Source organism: Xenopus tropicalis, chromosome 1 (genome assembly GCF_000004195.4).
Source record: "Xenopus tropicalis strain Nigerian chromosome 1, UCB_Xtro_10.0, whole genome shotgun sequence".
In the NCBI taxonomy this organism is placed as follows: domain Eukaryota; kingdom Metazoa; phylum Chordata; class Amphibia; order Anura; family Pipidae; genus Xenopus; species Xenopus tropicalis.
Genome location: NC_030677.2, coordinates 105,198,442 through 105,220,087, shown reverse-complemented (window position 1 = coordinate 105,220,087; position 21,646 = coordinate 105,198,442). Strand labels below are relative to the sequence as shown.

The 21,646-nt window shown below is 35.8% G+C and overlaps 2 protein-coding genes across 2 annotated transcripts; both read right to left on the bottom strand.

The window, feature by feature from the left end:
- Positions 1-3,501: 3,501 nt before the first annotated feature.
- On the bottom strand, positions 3,502-6,051 carry LOC116412008 (gamma-crystallin-1-like). The gene is made up of 3 exons (XM_031905083.1): positions 6,043-6,051; positions 5,162-5,404; positions 3,502-3,777 (listed from the first exon to the last, which is right to left on the bottom strand). Exons 1-3 carry the CDS (start codon positions 6,049-6,051, stop codon positions 3,502-3,504), a joined length of 528 nt encoding a protein of 175 aa, XP_031760943.1.
- A 5,868-nt stretch (positions 6,052-11,919) lies between these two features.
- Positions 11,920-14,168, bottom strand: crygdl.37 (crystallin gamma D like gene 37). Its single transcript, XM_018097066.2, has 3 exons — positions 14,064-14,168; positions 13,263-13,505; positions 11,920-12,258 (listed from the first exon to the last, which is right to left on the bottom strand). Exons 1-3 carry the CDS (start codon positions 14,070-14,072, stop codon positions 11,983-11,985), a joined length of 528 nt encoding a protein of 175 aa, XP_017952555.1. The 5' UTR covers positions 14,073-14,168; the 3' UTR covers positions 11,920-11,982.
- Positions 14,169-21,646: the final 7,478 nt, after the last annotated feature.

Sequence of the window (21,646 nt, the reverse complement as noted above, 5' to 3'; positions counted from 1 at the left end):
GAAAAAATCGTATTAGTTACGATAATATCGTATTGGCGACCCGAAAGTCACGAAATTTTCGTACCAAACAATTGTAAACAGCGGTAAAACCTTTCCGATTTTTTCGTGCAAACGTCCGAAAAAGTTGTGCAGCATACGAAAAAGTCGTGCACCGTACGAAAAAGTCGTGCGGACGCCCAAATAAATCGGCGAAAATATGCTCGGAGCGTTCGTGCTTTTGTAAATGTGCCCCTAAGTCTACTAAAAAAAATCAAACATTAATAACCCAATAGGATTATTTTGCCTCCAATAAGGATTAATATCTTAGCTGGGATCAAATACAAGGTACTGCTTTATTATTACAGAGAAAAAGGAAATCAATTTTAAAAATCTAAATTATTTGATTAAAATGAAGTCTATGGGAGATGGCCTTTCTGTAAATCGGAACTTCCTGGATAATGGGTTTCCGGATGACGGATCCTATACCTGTATTAACTATCATGAACCACCAATATGATAAATTTAATAAATATTCCTGTAAGGGTTAAACAGCTAATAAAAAACATATAACCTCAAGTATTATTTATAGCCTTGAAAGACTTGGGGGCACATTAACTAAAGGGAAATTTGCCAAAAAGACAATTCACAGCTCATACGCTGATCTACCAAAATGTTAAGGAGACATTTTGCTAGGGAAAAAAAATCAGTACTAGAGAATCTTCACACCACGCCATTTTGCCAGGAGAATTTTCGCTCAGGCGAAGAAGAGAAAATTCTGTAATTTATCCGCCTCCTTTTCACCAAAATCTATTTTGCCTTGTTCTGACTTGTAAATTGATGAAGCTAGATCCCCAAAGTGACTGTATCAGTGATATAAAATCCTGCATTTCAACAAAAATGTCTTATCCTGCGTCAAATTGCATGCTTTTTTATATTTTAAGTTCTTTATATAACTTGTAAATGTAAAACATATTTGACTTCAATTTTTTTACCTCCTGTAATGTGGTCACATGCTGCCATCCTCCCACAAAGATGTTTTTTTTTTGTTTTTTGTTTTAAATGCTCAAATGATTATTATTAAGTAATATTATCTTAATCTGTTAATTGTTTGTGGTTCATAAAAGTCATTAACATATCTATACTGTTGGTCCAGGTATTAACGCACTCAGAGATTGCAACCCCTGTGTTGCAGTTTATTAGAAATAGCTTATTAATGTTGTTGTTGAACTGTAACACTAATATTTTTTTCTGCATCTGACTTTCTTACTACAGCTGACAAGAGAGTTAGTCTTCCCTTTGGTTCCATGGACATTTAGAAAAATAATTGGGCACTTTCACTAAGTTTAGCAACATCATTAATAAATACATTTATCTGTCCTGTATATAGCCACTGATTTTAATAAACACTAGCTCATATACGCTAGCATATGAAACTGCTGCTACAGAATTTGCTAGGAAAAGTACACACTAGCGAAAAAACTCTGGCAAAAATTTGCCAGCATTCTCTTGCTGTGATGAAAATTGCTGTTTTAGTGAATAAGTGTATTCCTCATGAATTAATGCCTGACATACAGTATATACTCGAGTATAAGCCGATCCGAATATAAGCCGAAGTACCTAATTTTACCTAAGAAAACGGGAAAAACGTATTGACTTGAGTATAAGCCTAGGGTGGGAAATGCAGCAGCTACTGCTAAGTTTCAGTAATCAAAATAAATACCAATAAAATGACATTAATTGAGGCATCAGTGGGGTATATATTATTAAATATTTATTTCAAAGAAAAACAATTAATTTTAAATTAAAGAATAAAAGCATGGGTGGGATGTAGTGAAAATGATTTATTTTGTCCCCAGAGCTCAGTAAATGTCACTATAACTTTAATTATAACTTTAGTAATAATAATTCAGCTATCTAATTGTATTTTCCCAGTACCTTGAGAAACTGCAGGGGCACACTTCCGCCCTGGGGCGCAAAAGACACTATTAGTGGGGCAGTTGAGGCTGGTGGGGCTGCTGGCACTGATGGGGCTACTGATGCTGGCGGGAATGGGAAGCGCTGGCAGGGGGTCCCAGGAGAGAAGCGTGCACATAGGGGGGGCGCGTGATGTCACTTCCACCCAGATGCGCAGAAGAGCACACTCTTAAGTAGCCTGGCGGGGCTGGTGGGAGCGGGAATGTTAATCGCAGTCGCTGGCAGGGGCTTGTACAGGTGAGATCTTTCTGAAAACCTGCTTTATTTCACCCGACTCGAGTATAAGCTGAGGGTGAATTTTTCAGCATATTTTTGGTGCTGAAAAACTCTGCTTATACTCGAGTATATACAGTACTTGCACGAAGTGTGGCAAAGCTTCCAGAGGTGAAACTTCACACCTTAGTAAATGTACCCCTTGGAGTAAGGTCTGCTGCCTTAAAAGAAAAGGAAAAGGGGGGACTTTTAAGTTTAAAGCACCCCCTAGTTAGCTACTGTGGGCCAGTAATTGTAATTAAAAAGTGCCTTAAAAAGAAGATAGAAACTAGTATGTTAGGTCCTTGCAAACTGAAGAAAAAATTTGTTTTAGGAACAGTGGATCAGCTGTTCAACTCTTTTTGCCACACAATGGCAAATGGCAAAACGCGGAAGTTCGCCACAAATCCATGCCTGGCAAAAAATTTTGCTCATCACTAGTAATATACAATGATCTTTCCACTGCACTTTCCACCAGAAATGAAAGACTTTACTCTGCATATTATTCACTATATATATTTGTGGCTTGAAGCCACATGATTTAGGGCTAATGAACTACAAATGTTTTTTCTTCTTTAGAGAAAGGAATACAACTGTCAGATTAACTATTTCCTTTGTGTTCCACATGTTGTAGGATCCATGGCACTGGTTCAAATCTACCATTGTGCTAATGCCACAGATTTTGTGGTTATAAGTTCCATTATATTCTATACTGTGCCACATGTTTACTGGAAATATGTGGTTTGACAAGACCAAGGGGCACTGGCAGATAAAATGTTAAATATATCTGTTGGTTATTTGCATTGAGGTGCATTACACTTTTATCACCGATTTCAGAGTTTATCTTCAAAGTCAGCCCAAAATATAAGAATATGTTTTGCAGCAGACATATATAATTTTGCAGAAACATATATATTTTCCTTCAGTTTGGAAATGAACAAATTAACATACTATTGCTTACATACTATTGCATACTGTATATGTACAACTGAATGGATCTTTGTAAACAGCTACTTAACTACTTAAGTTTGTTGGTTGAACTCAAGGACTGAGCAATTTGCCATTCTATATAAACAAGTTCCTAGGTCTACATAACCTGATGTGATCTTTCATAGTGAAAGTTAGTTGGATGTTTCCAAACAAGGAAGCACGGCCATATCCATTAAACCACAATGATAACATTTTAGCTAAAGCTTTGCTGCATATATAAATAAACTATACATAAATAGGTAATTTGAAACATTCCATTTTTATTGATCTATTAATATATTTGCATTCTTAGAGTTCTGAGATAGTTTAAAAGTTGTGATAAACTCTTCTGAATGATCGAATTCTGGCGCTTGAGGCTCCCCAGTCACTGTATCTCCTGTATTGTCCAGGTCTCAGGTAGTACTGACGTCCCCTGTAGTTGGGTTCCTCATAGAACATCCAGTGGCCATCAAACACATTGCAGGAGTGAATGTCATGGAAACGGAATCGATCATAAGTATTGGGGCAGTCATCAAAGAACTCCATCATCTGCCCTTGGTAGTCTCCTCTTTCATAGATTCTTAATTTGTATTGGCCATGGTGCTTAAAATAAATAAAACAAATATCAAGACCCTGTCAACACCTATATAAAATAATTTATCTATTATGTATTATCTTTACTGTTTTTTTGAAGTTTTAAACTCAAGGTGTAAATCAGATAGCAAATCATATTGTGACATTTTTCTTTGTAGCTTAGATCAATTCTGATTTGGCAGAATATGTATGTCATACATGGAAACATTGCAGTTTGTACATTATATAGTTATGGCAATACAACAGGAGAATATGAAATTGTATATAAATACTTGTCATTTTATATTTTTATATATATTTAAATGGGTTAAACTAAAATAATACACATTAACCATGTACTTCTAGTCCCATATACCCTTTTTAGCCATATAAAATGTTGAATACTTTGAAAATATTTATATTTTTAAAAATGGTATCTTATTTTTACATATGCTGCATGATTGTATTATGCATTTTGAAGTAAATTAAATCTTCCTGTTTTAGTGAAATCTCTTTATTGTCAGTGCTATTCAAAACTTGAGCCCTACCAGAAGTCTGCCCATTTAGATGACTGGTGTTTAATATGAATCAATCTGTTTTTAATCATGTTATTCCATTGCATGTTTTAGCATGCAATTGTTAGGGATGAGTGAGTTTAATGTAATTCTAAAAGAGTCTTTTAAGGAGAAAGAAAGGCATTTTGGCATTTTATTGTGAATAGATTAGTTACAATAGTACCTGAGTAAACAGCCCTAGAAGCTCTCTCTGTTTGTTTAAGATAGCAGCTGCCATTATAGCTTGGTCTCTAGCTGCTGGTAGCTCAGAATACAGCACAGTTTGGAGGGGGAGAGAGATGAGGTGGAAGGGGGAGGAGGAAAAAGAAGGGGAAGAAAGGAGCAAACGGCGCAGACTTGTGCTATGCCCTTAAGGATTGTTCTTAACACAGGAACTCTGACACAGAAGGTCATGTATACACAAAAGAAGAGAAGAAATCCTGTGTTTTTTTTGATAGAGGACTCATTTCAGCTTTTCTGTGAGTGTTTATGGCTGTATTTACATAGAACTTTCTGATAATGCTTATTTAGTTTTTACCATTCCTTCTCCTTTAAAAGAACTTGCATTATTGCTTCACTTTCCATTTTCATGTTTGTCTTCTTTTATACTTATGTGAATCCGCATCCCTGGGTATGTTGATCAAAAACCCTGTTTTACACAGTTGAACTCTGACAAGACTGAATATGGCCTATTCCAATGATTTCATTTGTAAAACGTTTTTCATGAAAATAGTAAGTTTCAACTAAAATATGACTTTCTATTGTATTGCATGGTGTTGTGGTGGTACTGTGGTCACTGTTTTTAGCTTTCTTCATTGGAAATGTGCTGTTCGTGTGAACATAACTTTGCAAATACTTACATTGGGGAAAAAGCGGCAGGACCTGATGGAGTCATTGAAGCCCATCCATCTCTGAAAGTCTGGGTATTCTCCTTGCCAGAGGTAATACTGGTGTCCCCTGTAACTGGGGTGCTCATAGAGGATCCAGTTAACACCCTCTACCCTGATGGAGTTGCAGCGGTTGAAGTATGATGACAGGTCAGAACAGTCTGAGCCGCACTCATAGTGGCGGCCTTGGGAGTTTCTGTCTTCATAGAAGAAGATCTGAAGAGATGTATTATACATTAAAATATTTTTACAGATTTGTTTTCTGTAGTGATAAAGAATGCAGATCTTCTGGGAAATACCAATATCCAAATTGTGTATCATGTATAAAATCTGATTTTTATCATTCCTCAGATTCCAAAGCTATAATATGTTTTTTTAATAGATAAAAGTACGTGCTGTGCCATTCATCTACATAGTTCTTCAAGATTTTAATCTCAATAACAAAATGGATTGCATTAAAAAATGTTACCTCATTATAGGTCTTGGAATGTTCTTATACAGAGCAAATGCAGGCAAGTAAAGCCACAACTTCCAATATAAGCTTTGGAAGGAAAAAGTCTAAAATGTACTTTACTATATCTGTAAGCTTGAGTGGGAAGAAGTATAAATATAATAACTTATGCCAAGCATCTTTGATGAACCCATATACCATCATAATCACTCTAATTAGTGTGAATATTTTCCAAATATATACAGTATCTATGAAACTTTTGCATACACAATACAATAAATAAAAATCACAGCAGCATGTAAGTGAAATCTTTGGATTTTTTAATATCTAAGTTTATGTGGTGCCTTTGTGGCATTATGACTAAACAGAGACAAAAATAGTATATTTCCATTGTCTGGCTTACCTTTCCCATTCTGATTACTGGCACCTGTGTTCATAGCTGTACCTAAAGAGCTACCCAGGTTTCCTGGTTTACCCATTATTCATTAGTGAGTGAATGGCTGCCATTGTTTTTATAAAGAACACACGATGTAGATCAGAGTGTATTGTCATATTCATCTAGTTTATTGTGTCTATATTTTTAATAAATCATAATATGTTTTGGTTTATTTATCAGGGCTGTGGGTTAGCTTGCCCTTATTCTGATGATATCCTGCTATATATATATTACATTATCCTGATATATCCTGATTGGAAAGTATGCAGCAAAAAAAGAACTTCTAACACAAATTTTGTCCAGTGCAATTCAGAGATAAAACCATACATCTTAAAATATCACAAGCTATAGGGAGACAATATAACCAGTGGCTTTTGACGAACGATATTATATGATTCTTTTGCGTGCAGAATTGATGGTGTTTTAAATTTCCACATTGCCAGTTTCATTCTTTTAAAATCTGCCCAATTTAATTGCCCTTAAATTTAGTGACTCAAAACTGAAAAAAGAACTGTTTCTTGAGGACCTGACTTTCTATATCCCATGTGGGCTGAGCAACAGAGTTTCTCAAATTTTCAGCAATGCTAATGGTTTAGAATATCCTATTCTTTGGATCTTTTCAAATTTTTTTTATTTATTTGTCTTGTCCTCCCTCTTTTCAGCGTACAAATGTGGGAACCAATCCCCACATCCAAAATATGATTGCTCTGTGTGCCAGAGAATTCTATGCTCTTTAACTAGGAGCATTTACTAGGGTGGGACTTAAGTTTACCTCAGAAAACTATATATATATATATATATATATATATATATATATATATATATATATATGTATATATTGTTAGATTTTCAGCTTCCCAGTAGGTTTACAGCATGAAACCATACATATTTGGAAAAACCACATTCTGATGAATCCAGCGTGGTCTTTCTACTGCAAACTGCCCACCAGCAATTCTCTCCTAGGTTTATGGGCTTGATAATCAATTTTCGAGTTTGTGAATTTGAGTTTGGTTTTCTAAAACTCAGTGGGGCTCATTTACCAATGCATCGCAGCGCTATAATAGTCGCAGAGGCAAAACTTTTGCCCTGCGCATAAGCATATTTAACAGTATAGTGCAAACACGGTCGCTTAAAGTTTCATGCGCTAGTTTTGACGCAAACTGCTGTGCCATACAAACATGCACATATGATGTCGCAAAACTGCACATATGACGACGCAAAACTTGTCATAAATTGTGTGCATAGCTGGCGCAAGCTAATGCTCTAATAAGCCCGTACCAACTATATACTTCCTAACTTAACAACCCAGTCAGTTGGTGTTTAAATGGAAAAAAGATATGAAAGGCTCCATCACATTAACAAGGGAAACTGCCTTTATAGATAAGGACAAAGTTAAAAAAAAGGGTAAATGTTATTAAATATTGTAAACAAATTAACAATTATATTTTTCTAATAATGCTAATCAACATATCATAAATTAACATTAACATGGTTTTATTAATGACATACCTAAATTAGGTTATTGTAGCGCAAATCTGCGAATACACTAGCGCAAATGTTGAAGAACGCGCAGTCAGAAATACGCCACAAATGAACAGGCGTAAAGATTTAAATGCAGCCGCGCCTGCGCAAATCTGCCCCTATATACGCGCAAATAGCACATATATAGGCGCAAAGGGAGCACTCTCGCAAAAATTGGGCACTTAAAACACGCCCCTAGCCACACCCCCAAAAAACATGTAGTTGTTTGCGACATTATTGCCCAGTATTTGCGACATGTGCATAAAAAGAACTGGCGGAAAAATAAATGAACCAACGCAACGTAACGCATATGCAATTGCGTGTGCCCACAAAATGGCGCATAATCATAATTGCGTCGGTTTGTGTGCTGCGATGCATTGATAAATGAGCCCCAGTATCTCAAATTAAAAATATGGCTTGGCATTGCCTGGGACAACTCCTATTGATTTCTATATAAACTTGCAAGCTTTTAGTTGGTGAATTTTTACATTTAAATTGACATGTTTTTTTCACTTAATAAATACCAGACATTTGAGTTTTTAAACCATAATTCAAATTTGAGATTTTTGTAGTGTGAAAAAAAATCAAACTTGAATGTTGATAACTCGCCCCCTTAGTGTTTTTTAATTAAGATCTGTAAACATTTTAAAAATTAGTTTGCAATTTATAGGCGCTTGTCTCCCATAGGTCATTAGTGATCAACATAAAACATCCTAGACATAAATGTGAATGCCAGGGTTTTATTGCATTTTATGAGAGGTAAAGCCACAAACAAGTAAGTTTATTTCAGAAAGCCATATATTTTTGGAAATTGCACATTCTCCCAAATAAGTAAATATGTCTCTCTACTCAAAATCAGCAAAATCATGTCAGAAGCCAGTTAGAAGCTTTAGATGAAATTTCTGAAAATTGCCTCAAAACTTGCACTTTGCAGCATCTCATCTCCCACACATGTTTTATGACATACTGAGATAAACCATTGTAAATATGGGGTAAACATTTACCATAGCAAGTGGCCCTAAAATAAAAAATAAGGCATACAAACACATTTACTGCATTTTATGTGGCATAAAGCCAAACAAAATATCAAAAATCCATCCCAGAAATTCATATATATTTTTCTGGATTCTCCTGAATCTAAAATGGCTAAATGTGTCTTTCTACTCCAAACTATTAACAGTGGCTAAAGGTGGAACCTGGTACACCCACCCTGTGGAGATTCTAAGGCCCTATAATATATGTTTAGATTTAATGCCTTCAAAGTTTCAGCACCTATTTGATACTGCAACTGTTGTTTGTATGCATGATTAATAATGTATCCATCACGGCAGTCCTACAAATACCATACTGTATGTACTGTACAGATAAATGTCATAATATGGCAGCATGTTAAATGTTACTGTAATAAATAAAATATTTATTAAAAATTGTGTTAATACAGAGGAGCAGCTTACAGAAGTAATGTTTTAGGATTCCCATCTCTTTATCAACATATTAAGACCCAAAACTGAGTTTTGAGCTAATGTTTCTTCCCTTAAAAATGGAACAGGGGAGATTGTGAGCATAACAATATTCCAGACTTAGAATAACATATAACTAGCTAACATTTATTTACATAATCCTGGTTCATTACTTAAGCCTCTTAGGGCTCTGGTACACGGGGAGATTAGTCGCCCGCGGCAAAACTCCCTGCTCGCGGGCGACTAATCTCCCCGAGTTGCCTTCCCTCTGCCATCCCACCGGCGAACATGTAAGTCGCCGGCGGGATGGCAGACGCGGCGGGGCGATTTCGGGAAATCGCCGAAAAAGCCTCGCGAGTCTTTTTCGGCGATTTGCGCGAAATCGCGCCGCCGCGTCTGCCATCCCGCCGGCGACTTACATGTTCGCCGGTGGGATGGCAGAGGGAAGGCAACTCGGGGAGATTAGTCGCCCGCGAGCAGGGAGTTTTGCCGCGGGCGACTAATCTCCCCGTGTACCAGAGCCCTTAAGTCTCCAATGTGATAAAAAGGTTCTTGTTTCTTTAGAAATTTTTCATAGTTGACATTATGCAATGGTTCAGTGACTTATTCAGTTGTTACATATTACTACTACCAGCAGTGGCGTAACAAGTCAGCACCAGGCCCCCCTGCAAAAAAAATCTTCCGAGGGTCTCTTTGCACACCTGCTCTTACTCAGTGTCTCAACCTATATCCCAAGACCTCCTGTCTGTGTCCCTGGTCCCCATCCACAGGTAAGAATGCAGCTGGGGAGGAGGGGATTTTTTAATCTATTTTTTCACTCTAACTTCATAACTACAGAAGAAGCAGACCCTGCGGTCCAGTCTGCTTCTTGACTACAAGGTATTGTGTCTATCACTTTAAAATTAGATGGTAATATACAGTAGTGATCTTTTTTTCTGATGGTTTAGCGCTGGTTTAGTCAATATAGTTGCTGTTTGGTTGGATCATTAAATCCATATACAGTAACACACATGGTTAATTAATGTAGAAAACTATTTTTATTGTGGAACAGGATTAATAACTTATAACCTTCGATCATATATACACAAAACAGTATAACCTGAATGTGGCTGACTAAACATGGGGCTTTTTATGATGTTCACACATTGCGCACATAGTAAAGGGGCTCTTAGAATGTTTTAATTTGAAGATAAGCATGAGCCTAGAGAGACCAGTGTTTCTTAAATTGTGCAATACCCTCTTCATATTTGGTGTGTACAATTTAAGGAGACATGGAGAATTAACTACATGACTTTCTAATTGAAAAACTGCTTTGTTTTCTAACTTATCCCTAAATGTACCTGTAAAGGTCTTCAAATAATTTGTATGAATGTAGGGCCAGACATTATAGGGCACATGTATGTCAGCATGTGCAGTGAGCAAAGTGCAGTTTCGTGCCCAATCCCCATGTTTTTTTTCACAATGCAAACTTGGTTTTTTTCCAGAATTGGCATCATTGCTATCACAAAGGGGGCAATGCTCTTGACACAACTGTGCTGCACCTACCAAAATTGTGTCTGATTTGCCAACACTGACACATCTGTACATTAATTTTGTCTCAAATATTTATGTTAAAATATTTTTTTGTTTGTTTTCTTTAACTGATGTTAAAAATTCTATACTATTAACTCAAAACCAAAGGAGGTATAGCAAATCTATACAATGTCTTATTGATAATATCTGAAGGTAGGTATGATTTCTTATAATGTAAGGGAATATTGTACCAAGCTGTTTCCTATTACACCTATTGTTCATGTTTTGCTGATGCTACACAAGCACCCCTTTTGTCTGCCTAGTCTTTCCATAGTGGCAAATTTGAAGTGACAGTGTTTACTTTTATTTCTACTTTTTTGTATAGCATTTTGTTATCCTTTGGCAGTGTTAGGAAATCCTACATAAAAAATACATCTTGTAACAGTCATTAAGTAATGGTTTGAGCCAGCTTGAGGCTGTGTACCAAATCATGATCTGGACCATACTGCACTGCAGGCCAAATGTTTGGTGCCCTTGTTATGTTTGGTACTGATAAATAATTATTTCTTATTTGGTGCTTTTTGTATGCAACTTCAGAGGCCAAAATAGGCTCCAATTCTGACTTGTCATACATGAACATCTTCATGAATAGTTTTGAGGAGCAGCATGCTTAAAAAGATTTAAAATTCTAACTGGTATTTCACTGGTGCTGCTATATAGACGATTTGTTGTGCGGTGGGGAGAGTTTAAGAATTATTCTTATTCACCAGGTGTTATGTTTTCTATGCAATTAGATTAATGTGTTAATCTTCAAATGGTAGATCCACCTTAATCTACCTTAATCGCAGAGCATTTAAAATGTGTTGCTGGTATGGTTATTGCACAGGAATTCACAAAGCAACAATTAAAGAAAAAGAAATAGGAAGTTTTACCATCATAATGACATGATGTGCTAAATCAGTAAGTACAAAGAGTGAATTCTTACACGCCTTGTATTTGCCATATGCAGAGATTGAATCAGTGCCATTGCAAGGTGGCAACCATTAGTTATTTTTAAAGAAATGCAGTGATTTTTGGATTTACACATAAAACCTTAAAGCCTCAAGGAGTTAACCAGGATTATCATCTGTACAGTTTTATATATATATATATATATATATATATGATCTAGGATATTTTTGAAATACATTTCTTAAAATTGTTCACTTAAGTTATCAAATTATGCTTACATTCTCACCCGTTTAATTTGTAAGAGGGAAAGGAGATGGGGTAAGCTATGGAAGTTTATAGGGATTTTAAGGATTTTTCTTGAAAGTAACACCTTAACACATTCACAGTGAATCAAACTATATAGTGTTATTTGTCTTTTTTATTAAAACTCAAGCATATTTGCATTCCAATGTTTTTATGTTGTTTAAAACATGTGATGAATTCTTCTAAATGAACCAATTCTGGCACTTGAGGATCCCCAGTCGCTGTATCTCTTGTATTGTCCAGGTCTCAGGTAGTACTGACGTCCCCTGTAGTTGGGTTCCTCATAGAACATCCAGTGGCCATCAAACACATTGCAGGAGTGAATGTCATGGAAACGGAATCGATCATAAGTATTGGGGCAGTCATCAAAGAACTCCATCATCTGCCCTTGGTAGTCTCCTCTTTCGAAGATTCTCATTTTGTATTGGCCATGGTACTTTAAACAAATATTAAAAATTATTTTTAAAAAAGCCATGGATTTGAAAACATAAAATGGAATCATTAGGCAGTCTTACTCTCTTTTATTTGCCTGCTTAATATTGATAACAGCATGTACACATGGCCTTAATGTAAAACTTAACTCCTGCACAGACCACAAACCCCCCCAACCAAATACTGCAAACTGTTTAAAGAAACCCCCATTCAAATCTTGTCAAACACTGTACAACTGTCATTGCGTAGCAGGAGCATGTGCACTAAATGCTTTGGAGTGGTTCACAAGGTGTGATTCAGCCAGACATGGAGGCCACCAACCCAAATTCTTAGCTCTGTATTTGTTTTTTACAGATGGGCCAACAAGGGCCCTTTTCTACAGTACGGGGGGTTGCACTGGGGTGGGGCATTGTACAGGGATGTTTTTTGTGTAGTATTAGGTTTAGTTCTCATTTAGCATTTGTATGAAATGACTTTTCAGCTCTATAGCTTTGTTATATTTACCCATATATCATGCTGCTAGAGTTGTCTTCCCTATTCCTTGGTTAAACACCATATTGGTTAATATTATAAATGGTGTTAATGTGTTCTCCAGGTCGAGTAACCCACAGAAACCAATCACTAAGTAGAATTTTGTGGCCAGCTTTGAAGACAAATATCTGATTGGATTTTATGGCTTTATAGAACTGGAATAATGTTGTTCCCTTTATTACCCCATAATTCCGGTTTTAGGCCCCTCTGCATAAAGATCAATATCTAATTTCTCAGTATCATAAACAAAAAACAATATAACTTAAATGTAGAAGTAATAACTGCTCTTAATGTTGCACCCCTGGGGAAGTACAACATAATAAAATTACATGGGGACTCTTGGCAGAATCTAACTCGATCTATGTATCCCATTAGCAATAAACAGCAGGTGCTTTTTAAGGCAGTGTTACAAAGCAATATTTTTTCCTACTTATGCTTAAGTCTAGAGTGGTATAAGAAAAGCTTTCAAATACTTACATTTTGAATAAAGCGACAGGACCTGATGGAGTCATTGAAGCCCATCCATCTCTGAAAGTCTGGGTATTCTCCTTGCCAGAGGTAATACTGGTGTCCCCTGTAACTGGGGTGCTCATAGAGGATCCAGTTACCACCCTCTACCCTGATGGAGTTGCAGCGATTGAAGTATGAGGACAGGTCAGAACAGTCTGAGCCACACTCATAGTGGCGGCCTTGGAAGTTCCTTTCCTCGTAGAAGAAGATCTAAAGAAAGACATTAGGGTTTAACATTTTATTTTTGTACATCTCTGGAAATGAAAAGTGTATTTATTATATTATTCACACTTATTTATAATGTGCATTGGCAACACTGTACAAATGATTTGTATGTACATGAATTCAATACAAGAAAAAACTAGTATATAGGCACTACTGGGAGTTTAATTTGCACTAAAAAAAATGTAATGAATAATAACTGATGCAGAATATCTAGTGTTTTCAAAATCTTTATCTAAATGGGGCAATATTATTTTTAGAGAAATTAAGTAAATTGTGAACCTTCTTTTTAAAAAGGGTGTATATGCCCTTTAACCAGTAGTTTTGCATAGATAATTAAAATGTTAATCCTGTTCAACAGTTATAATCACAGCAATGGTATCTTTATCTTATGTAACAATGAAATTGTTATCTTTGTATGTCATTGTAGAAGTAGAACTAAAATACTGAATACAGGAGATGAGATTGCAAAAATTGTTCATCTTAGTTAAGAAGGAATTTAGGAATCATCAGAATAATCAAGATATTTTTGTGTTTCTGACTTACCTTTCCCATTGTGAATGGATCGCAGTGTCAGTGCCACTAAAGGAGAGAAGAGGCAGCCTTTATATATGCCCTGTATTGCTGCTGTCTGCATCTGCTCAACCTGGAACCTGTATTTTTGACTAGTAAGTAAAATGTACAGATCTTTTGTCTTCTTTTGTTTCTTTTGTTGTTGTGCTGTGACAGCTGTTTCTCTACTCTTACTGACACCTATATTCCATGGCTTTACCTAAGAAGCTACCCTGCATTATCAACAGTTTAGCCATTATCTCAGTGAATAAATTACTGTCATTGGTTTTATGAAGAACACATTCTCTTCAGAACCACTTACAGTGAAATAATAATGTAAATATTCAAAGATAATAATTAAATATGCCTAGTCTGTTTATATTACGGTTTTATGTTTTTAAAAATGTTTGATTTTTATGTGAGAGTTAACACTTTTAAAAAATAGCAATAAGTTAGTTAAATGAGCTTGGGTTTATGGAGCCCCAGATGTTGCAAATCCCAATCTTTACCATGCAATTAATCATAAATTTTTAAATTTTAAATCATCCTACAGACATGATATGATAAGACTACAAGTCTGTGTTACCATACTATGATCATTGTGCACTACTACTGTGTAATACTGACATATTTTTCAAACTTCAGATAAATTGTTAATCATTTATCTCCTTGCTCCAGTGAAGTTTGCTATTTCCCTAAATTGCTCTGTCATATTCACACGCTATTTTCATTTCTATATGGAGTCAATTTACCTGCCTGTGTGTTTTAGGTGTGGAGAAGAAACTGTAATATCTATAAGAAATACACAAAAAGGAGCTTGTGGCAGCATGCCATGGCAAAGTATATATAACTACAATGGAATGGCAACTGATCTGGCTAAATTAGCATTCAAAAGAGAGGGTATCAATACACATTCCATGGTCCCCTGTTTCACTAGTAATTTATTGTCTGTGCAAGTGCATGTATTTAGAAAAACAGGGTTTTTAGTTACAAAGTTATTGTCATAAAGTTGAAAAGGTTGTGTTTCTTGAGTGTTGCCAAAGTGAAAGTGAGTATCATGGGGAACTCCTTGCAAATAGTGCCCTGGTTGGAATTAAACCAAGGATACCAGAGCTGAAAGGTAGCAGTGATATACAATGCACCATCATGCTGCCCCTAAAGCTACAAACAAAAACTTACCAATTTTTGTAACATTTATCATATGGTTTTCATATAAATGCACTTACAATTTTAAAGATATTATCCCAGTGATGTATGAGACTATCCCAGTGATGTATTCCTATTGGTTTCTACTCCCTGCTTCCCTTCATCATTAGCTAGATGTATGTTCTTTTTCTCTTAGCTATGATATTGGTCTGTTTGCTAATCCAAACATTATGAACCTTTCATGTATATACAGAATTATATTTGAATAAGTACTTCTAAATCTGTCCATTACAAATAATGAAGCAGTATTTTTGGTTTCTAGTTCATATTGCTAAATATTAGTTTTAAATAGTGATGAGCTATGAGAAAAAACGTGAAACACATTTGTCACACAATTTTTTTTTTGTTGCCCGCGGCTATTCTTTTGTTGTCCTCGCAGGCCCTCTTTTTACTAGCAGCTGCTATTTTCTTCCGTAAGGATTTAGCATAGTGCCAAACATCATACTGATGATTTATCGCGTCAGTTTTATCTGCCATCAATTTACTTATGCTTGGATGACGATCTGTGGCAATGATATGCACCTCCAGTTTTTCACTTAGAATTCTGTTAAGGCACAGCTCAAATGCTAATTTTTCCATAGCAATAGAGGATGAACACTGGGTAACTTGGAAAACCTCAAAAACTAACACTTTCTTTGAAGTCAGGTCAATCATAGTATAGATACAGTACTTGGCACTATGCCCTGGACTATCACATTGTCCATCTCCTCCCACACATAGCGCCTGTCCAGATAAATCTTTTTTCACTTTGCTTCTCTCAATAATCCAATGCAAGTCAATAACAGGGAAAATAAACCTTTTCTGATACCTATAAAATGTGCTCTCTGAAAAATGTTTTAATCCAAAAATATTACACAAATCATGCACTTTTTGGTAACCTGATCCACTAAGAATGATTGATGACGCTTACAACAGATTTCCAGCTGATAAATTATTTATCATAGACTGGCTTTGCCAGAGAGGGAAGTTGTGTTTTTTTAAAACAAACAGCATGAATTATTACAACTGAACCTTCAAATCTTTTAATTATGTGTTCTATTTTAGCCGTACATCCCAGTAAAGACTGACAAGTTCATATAAATTAGTTTGTCCAAACAACTTTCAAATACAAAAAAATTCTGCTCTTCTACCATCTGTTCTTCAGTAGACATCGATTTCTGTATGTTTGTCTGCTCACCTTGTATTAAAAATGAAGTACTTGATGGGGAAGTGTCAGGATAGTAGGTTTCATCCTTGTTATTTTTTTCTGGAGTTTGGATAGTGGATTCTTCATACGTAGTCTGTAGGTCTTCACTCAAGGGTTGATGTCTATCTGAAAATAATGGAACAATACCATCACAACTGTCATTTCTTTCACCCTCACATGTATCCACTTTCTTCAAGTATAGGTGAATTTATTCCAGGATTAACTGGTGTTATTTGCAACAGCAATGATTTTTTTGCTTTCCCTTTATGTGGAGTTGAGTGAGCATAGTCAGGTACTGGAAGATGACTAGCGTACGAGTGATCCCGATTCACTACTATTTCTTGAGCACACATTGATTGTTGAAAGTCTGGAATCTGTGTTTCATGGATGTTAATGAACATAGTAGGATCAGTTTGAGTTTCTTGCATAGTAGTTGATATATCACTCCGGTGACATGAACAATTGCATGGTTGGTCTAATGAAGTTGAGGCTGAAGGCAGAACTTCCTTTAAAAAACTTTGTAATGGGCGTTTAGTCATCCATCTGAAAATGAAGTATTATCAAATAGGAGAGTTGGTATTGCATCCTGTCGAAGTAATCTTCTAGTTCCTTTCAAGAATTATGAATTTTTAGTAAAATGTAACTGTCTATGTTTTATTGATTGAAAATTTGATGAACAAATCCGTCGAAGTCTGGAAAATCCTGAGCAGTAAAATTTAGCCATATTTTTATTCTATCCAAGTTTCTAGGAGAAACATGTAATACCACTTCTGGGTATAATGCTTTATTTCCTGTCTTGTGGGGACAGTTTTTTACCTAACACTTCGGCATTCTACAAAAAAAAGTATATTAAGCGATTTTACTATTAATTATGTAATATTATAAAACATTATGGTTCAAATTTTTGTAAATGTTACTACTGATATTAAAGGGGATCTGTCGCTCAGCCATAAAAAGCTGAACAATACAAGTCCTTTTTATATTAAACATAAAACTCAAGGTCCTTTATACGCATTATAAAGGCATTTAAAAACCCCAGCTGCATAGAGGCGGGGCAGACAATAAATTTAACTGTCCATTCAGTACTTCCTAAATGTCACTGCAATTCTAATTTTTCCACTCCCTCCTCGTCATCTAATTGTACAATCAGTGCATGGGTATGGGCATCTGGTCCTCTGTTAAATGACATAAACAAGATTTTGGCATGATGAAAAGCTTGCCTTGGAAGGACATGGAAACCCCACACAGAAAAATGCAATCAGTGAACAGCTTCTTTGAAATCTTTCAATAGCTGCCACACTGGTTGTCCAGAGGTTAATAGTAAGGCTGCAACATCTCCTTAATCACTTAGATTTCTTTCTCCTCCTGTAACCCACTCGCCCCCCCCCCTCGGGAATTGCTTTGATTCCTGGCTTGTGGGCATGCTCAGTTGTTCTAAGCTCAGATTACTAAACACGCCCCCAGTCTAGCAGCCAGTGAAGAGATGGCTTTGCTGGTTCCCATAGAAACTCAGCTCTAGCTGTCTGCTTCAATTTTTTTCTCCTAACTTTCTCTCCTGAGCTCAGCTCAAACAAAGCAGAACTTTTTTCAGACAGTTGTGCCTGTGGGAGCCTGCATTCTTGATGAAATATATGCTGAATAAGGGTCTGTGTGTGTATACTGTTTGCATATTTAAATGTATCTGATGGCCACCGGGTGAAAGCTGCTATTTGGTTTAGGAAAATGTGATGGTGCTGGCAAGCAAAGGGGGTATATGCAGTACAAATGATGCAAATGTAGGCAAATGTAGCCTTTACATGTCCTTTAATAACGATGCCCAAAAAAATGGTGCCTGCCTGCTAGTGAATGTGTAAGTCCAAGACTGTAGGAAACTATATTTAAATTACTTACTGTATATAGTGTAATTATATAGTGTCATTGAAGTTTATTTTGCTCAACTAACAAATAGATCTAGATTTATTTCTTAGGTTGACTGTTCCCCTTATACATGAAAACTCACCCATGTTCTATATATTACCATAGTGTGATTAAATTCCACTTGAAATTTCTGAGAAATATATCTATAAGGTCAATCCTACCCAAGTTGTTCTGCCATGCACACGATGTCAAATGGAAGTTAATCACATCATCTCTCTCTCTTTCTATATATAAATGATGTGATTAACTTTCCTTTGACATTATGTGAATATATATATATATATATATATATATATATATACACAAGCTATATATGAATTCAGTATGGTCATAAAATCACAATAAAAAAAAGTTCCCCTTTATAAATTAAATGCATGATATTGTTGATAAACTTTAGCATAGAAGTAATAAATATATAAAATAAAGGTAAGTCCTGCACAAGTTATTTGGATTAGTTTATTATCCATAAAAACTGAAAAAGAGAATGATATAAAATCGCATATAACACATATGCTTTTTATTGAGAAAATAGTGCCAAATATGATCGCTTCAATAAATGGATTTTGTAAGCTCAAAATTATCTTTTTTACCTTTTAGATATTTAGAATTCAAAGCAGGCTTTATATATTTTATAGGAATCCGGAATACAGTCTATTAGGCCACGTATCGTATTCCCTATGAGGTGCCCAATACAGGGGTCGCACGCACTAGAGATAGGCGCGTGTACTGTAGTCACATGTGTGCGTTCCACTGAAAACTGCACAAGATTAACTAGAGAGGGGGGAGAAAGGAGCGGTGATATAGAGGCATGGAGGCGGAGCAGATTGGATTTGATTGACATTGGGCAGAAATGAGTAGCTGTATCTTGGAAAATACTCATCAAAATGAAAAAAAGGTAAGGTAAGGGTGACAGGTCCGCTTTAATAGTCACATTCTATTAAGGAAAATAACTGTCACTCAAGCTATTTAAAAAAAAGATCATTTTTAACTAGGGACACAGTGTTGGTTCTGAAATAGTGGCACACAAGTATTAAAAGTAGAGCAAATCCCTAAATATAAAAATGGCTAGAGAGGCTGTATTTTATGTATAGAATTTATTGCAATAGTCTAGTGGTTCACCAGCTCTATAGTATAATTGGTTAATGCTTTCAACTTTGTGCCTAGGGGGTCTTCATTTCTGTTATTTTTAAGAGTGTCAGTGACACTCACATGCTCAGTAACTGACAGCAGCACAGAGCATGTGCAGTGAATCAGGAAAAAAGAAGATGGGGAGCTACTGGGGCATCTTTGGTGGCATAGATCTTCCCTGCTAAAGGGCTGTGGTTGGCTTGGGCTGGTACAGAAGCACAAAATAAAGTGTGTAGCATATCTGTCCTAATTCTTTAGTTAGGCTTTACTTCTCTTTTAATGAGAGAGAGTTCTTTTCCCCCACAAGCTTTTCTTGACAGACACAGTGGGGTATATCTATCATGCGTAAAAAGTGGAGTGAAGCATTACCGGTGATGTTGCCCAACCAATCAGCAATTAGATTTCAACAGTTAGAAAACCAAAGCATAACATTTGATTGACTTCTATGAGCAAAATCACCGGTAATGTTTTACTCCACTTTTTACACAGCATGATAAATATTCCCCAAAGTATGTAATAAATCAAGACAAAGGGGCTGATTTACTTACCCACGAACGGGTCGAATGGAGTCCGATTGCGTTTTTTTCGTAATGATCGGTATTTTGCGATTTTTTCGTATGTTTTGTGATTTTTTCGGATTCTTTACAAATTTTTCGTTACCAATACGATTTTTGCGTAAAAACGCGAGTTTTTGTATCCATTACGAAAGTTGCGTAAAAAGTTGCGCATTTTTCGTAGCGTTAAAACTTACGCGAAAAATGCGCAACTTTTCGCGTAAGTTTTAACGCTACGAAAAATGCGCAACTTTTTACGCAACTTTCGTAATGGATACGAAAAACTCGCGTTTTTACGCAAAAATCGTATTGGTAACGAAAAATTCGTAAAGAATCCGAAAAAATCGCAAAACATACGAAAAAGTCGCAAAATGTTCGTTTTCAAGTCGGAACTTTTCCAATTCGGGTCGGATTCGTGGGTTAGTAAATCAGCCCCAAAGAGTTTTGACTCTCAATTACTTCTGGCCAGACAGTTAGAGCCCCAGCATTTTACATCTGACACATTGGTGCTCACCACAAATAAAATCATCCAATTTTTATTCATACCTATTGTTTTTTTAGAAGCATATTTATTAATGGATGTAATAGTTTACCATTTGATAAATGTGCTTTTAAAAATCACATAGAAATTAATATTATTTCATTATTTCTTGTTTTTAAGTAAAACATTTAAATTTTTGTCCAGTAGCTCTCCAGTTTGACCTTTTAGCAGCAATCTGGTTGCTGAGATCCAAATTACCTTAGCAATTAGGGAGTAGTTTTAATGAGAGACTGGTATATAAATAGGAGAGGACCTGAATAAAAATTAACAATAACAATACAACTCTAGCCTTACAGAGTAATAGGTTTCTGACTGCTGGGCTCATTGACCCCCACGTGAAAGCTGCAATGAGTTAGAAGAAGAAGGCAAATAATTAAAAAAACTATTAAAAAAAATAAATAATGACCAACTGAAAAGTTGCTTCAAACTGGCCATTCTATAACATACTAAAAGTTAAGTGTGGAGGTTAACCACCACTTTAAAGGAAAACTATACCCCCAAACAATGTCTCTATAAAAATATATTGAATAAACAAGCTCATATGTAAAACCCTGCTTCATGTAAAAAAAACATTTTTATAAAAATATACTTTTTTAGCAGTGTGTGCTATTGGGTACTCCTAAATAGAAAATTGTAATTTCAAAAATGGGATCATAGGATTCACGGTGCACACAAGCAAGCCAAGGCTCACATACATGCTAGGCCACATCAGCCAAATAATGGACAGAGTTCTGCCTTTTACTCCCACACTACTTCCTGTTACAGTTAGTGCTGAAATGTTTCTGGTCACGTGATCTCTGAGGGAGCACACAGCCCATCACTAAATGGTGGCTCAAGGGAAAGGATGTAAAAGGGCAATATTTACTGATATATATATATTCCAGTTTAGGGAGATTTTTTAATAGGTCACTTAACATAATATAAACTATCTGTTGGTTAATTTTTCACGGTTAAGTAGTTTTCCTTTAAGTCTACTAAAAAATTATTTGAACAGTAATTAAACCCAATTGGAATGTTTTTGCTCCAATAAGGATTAATTATAGCT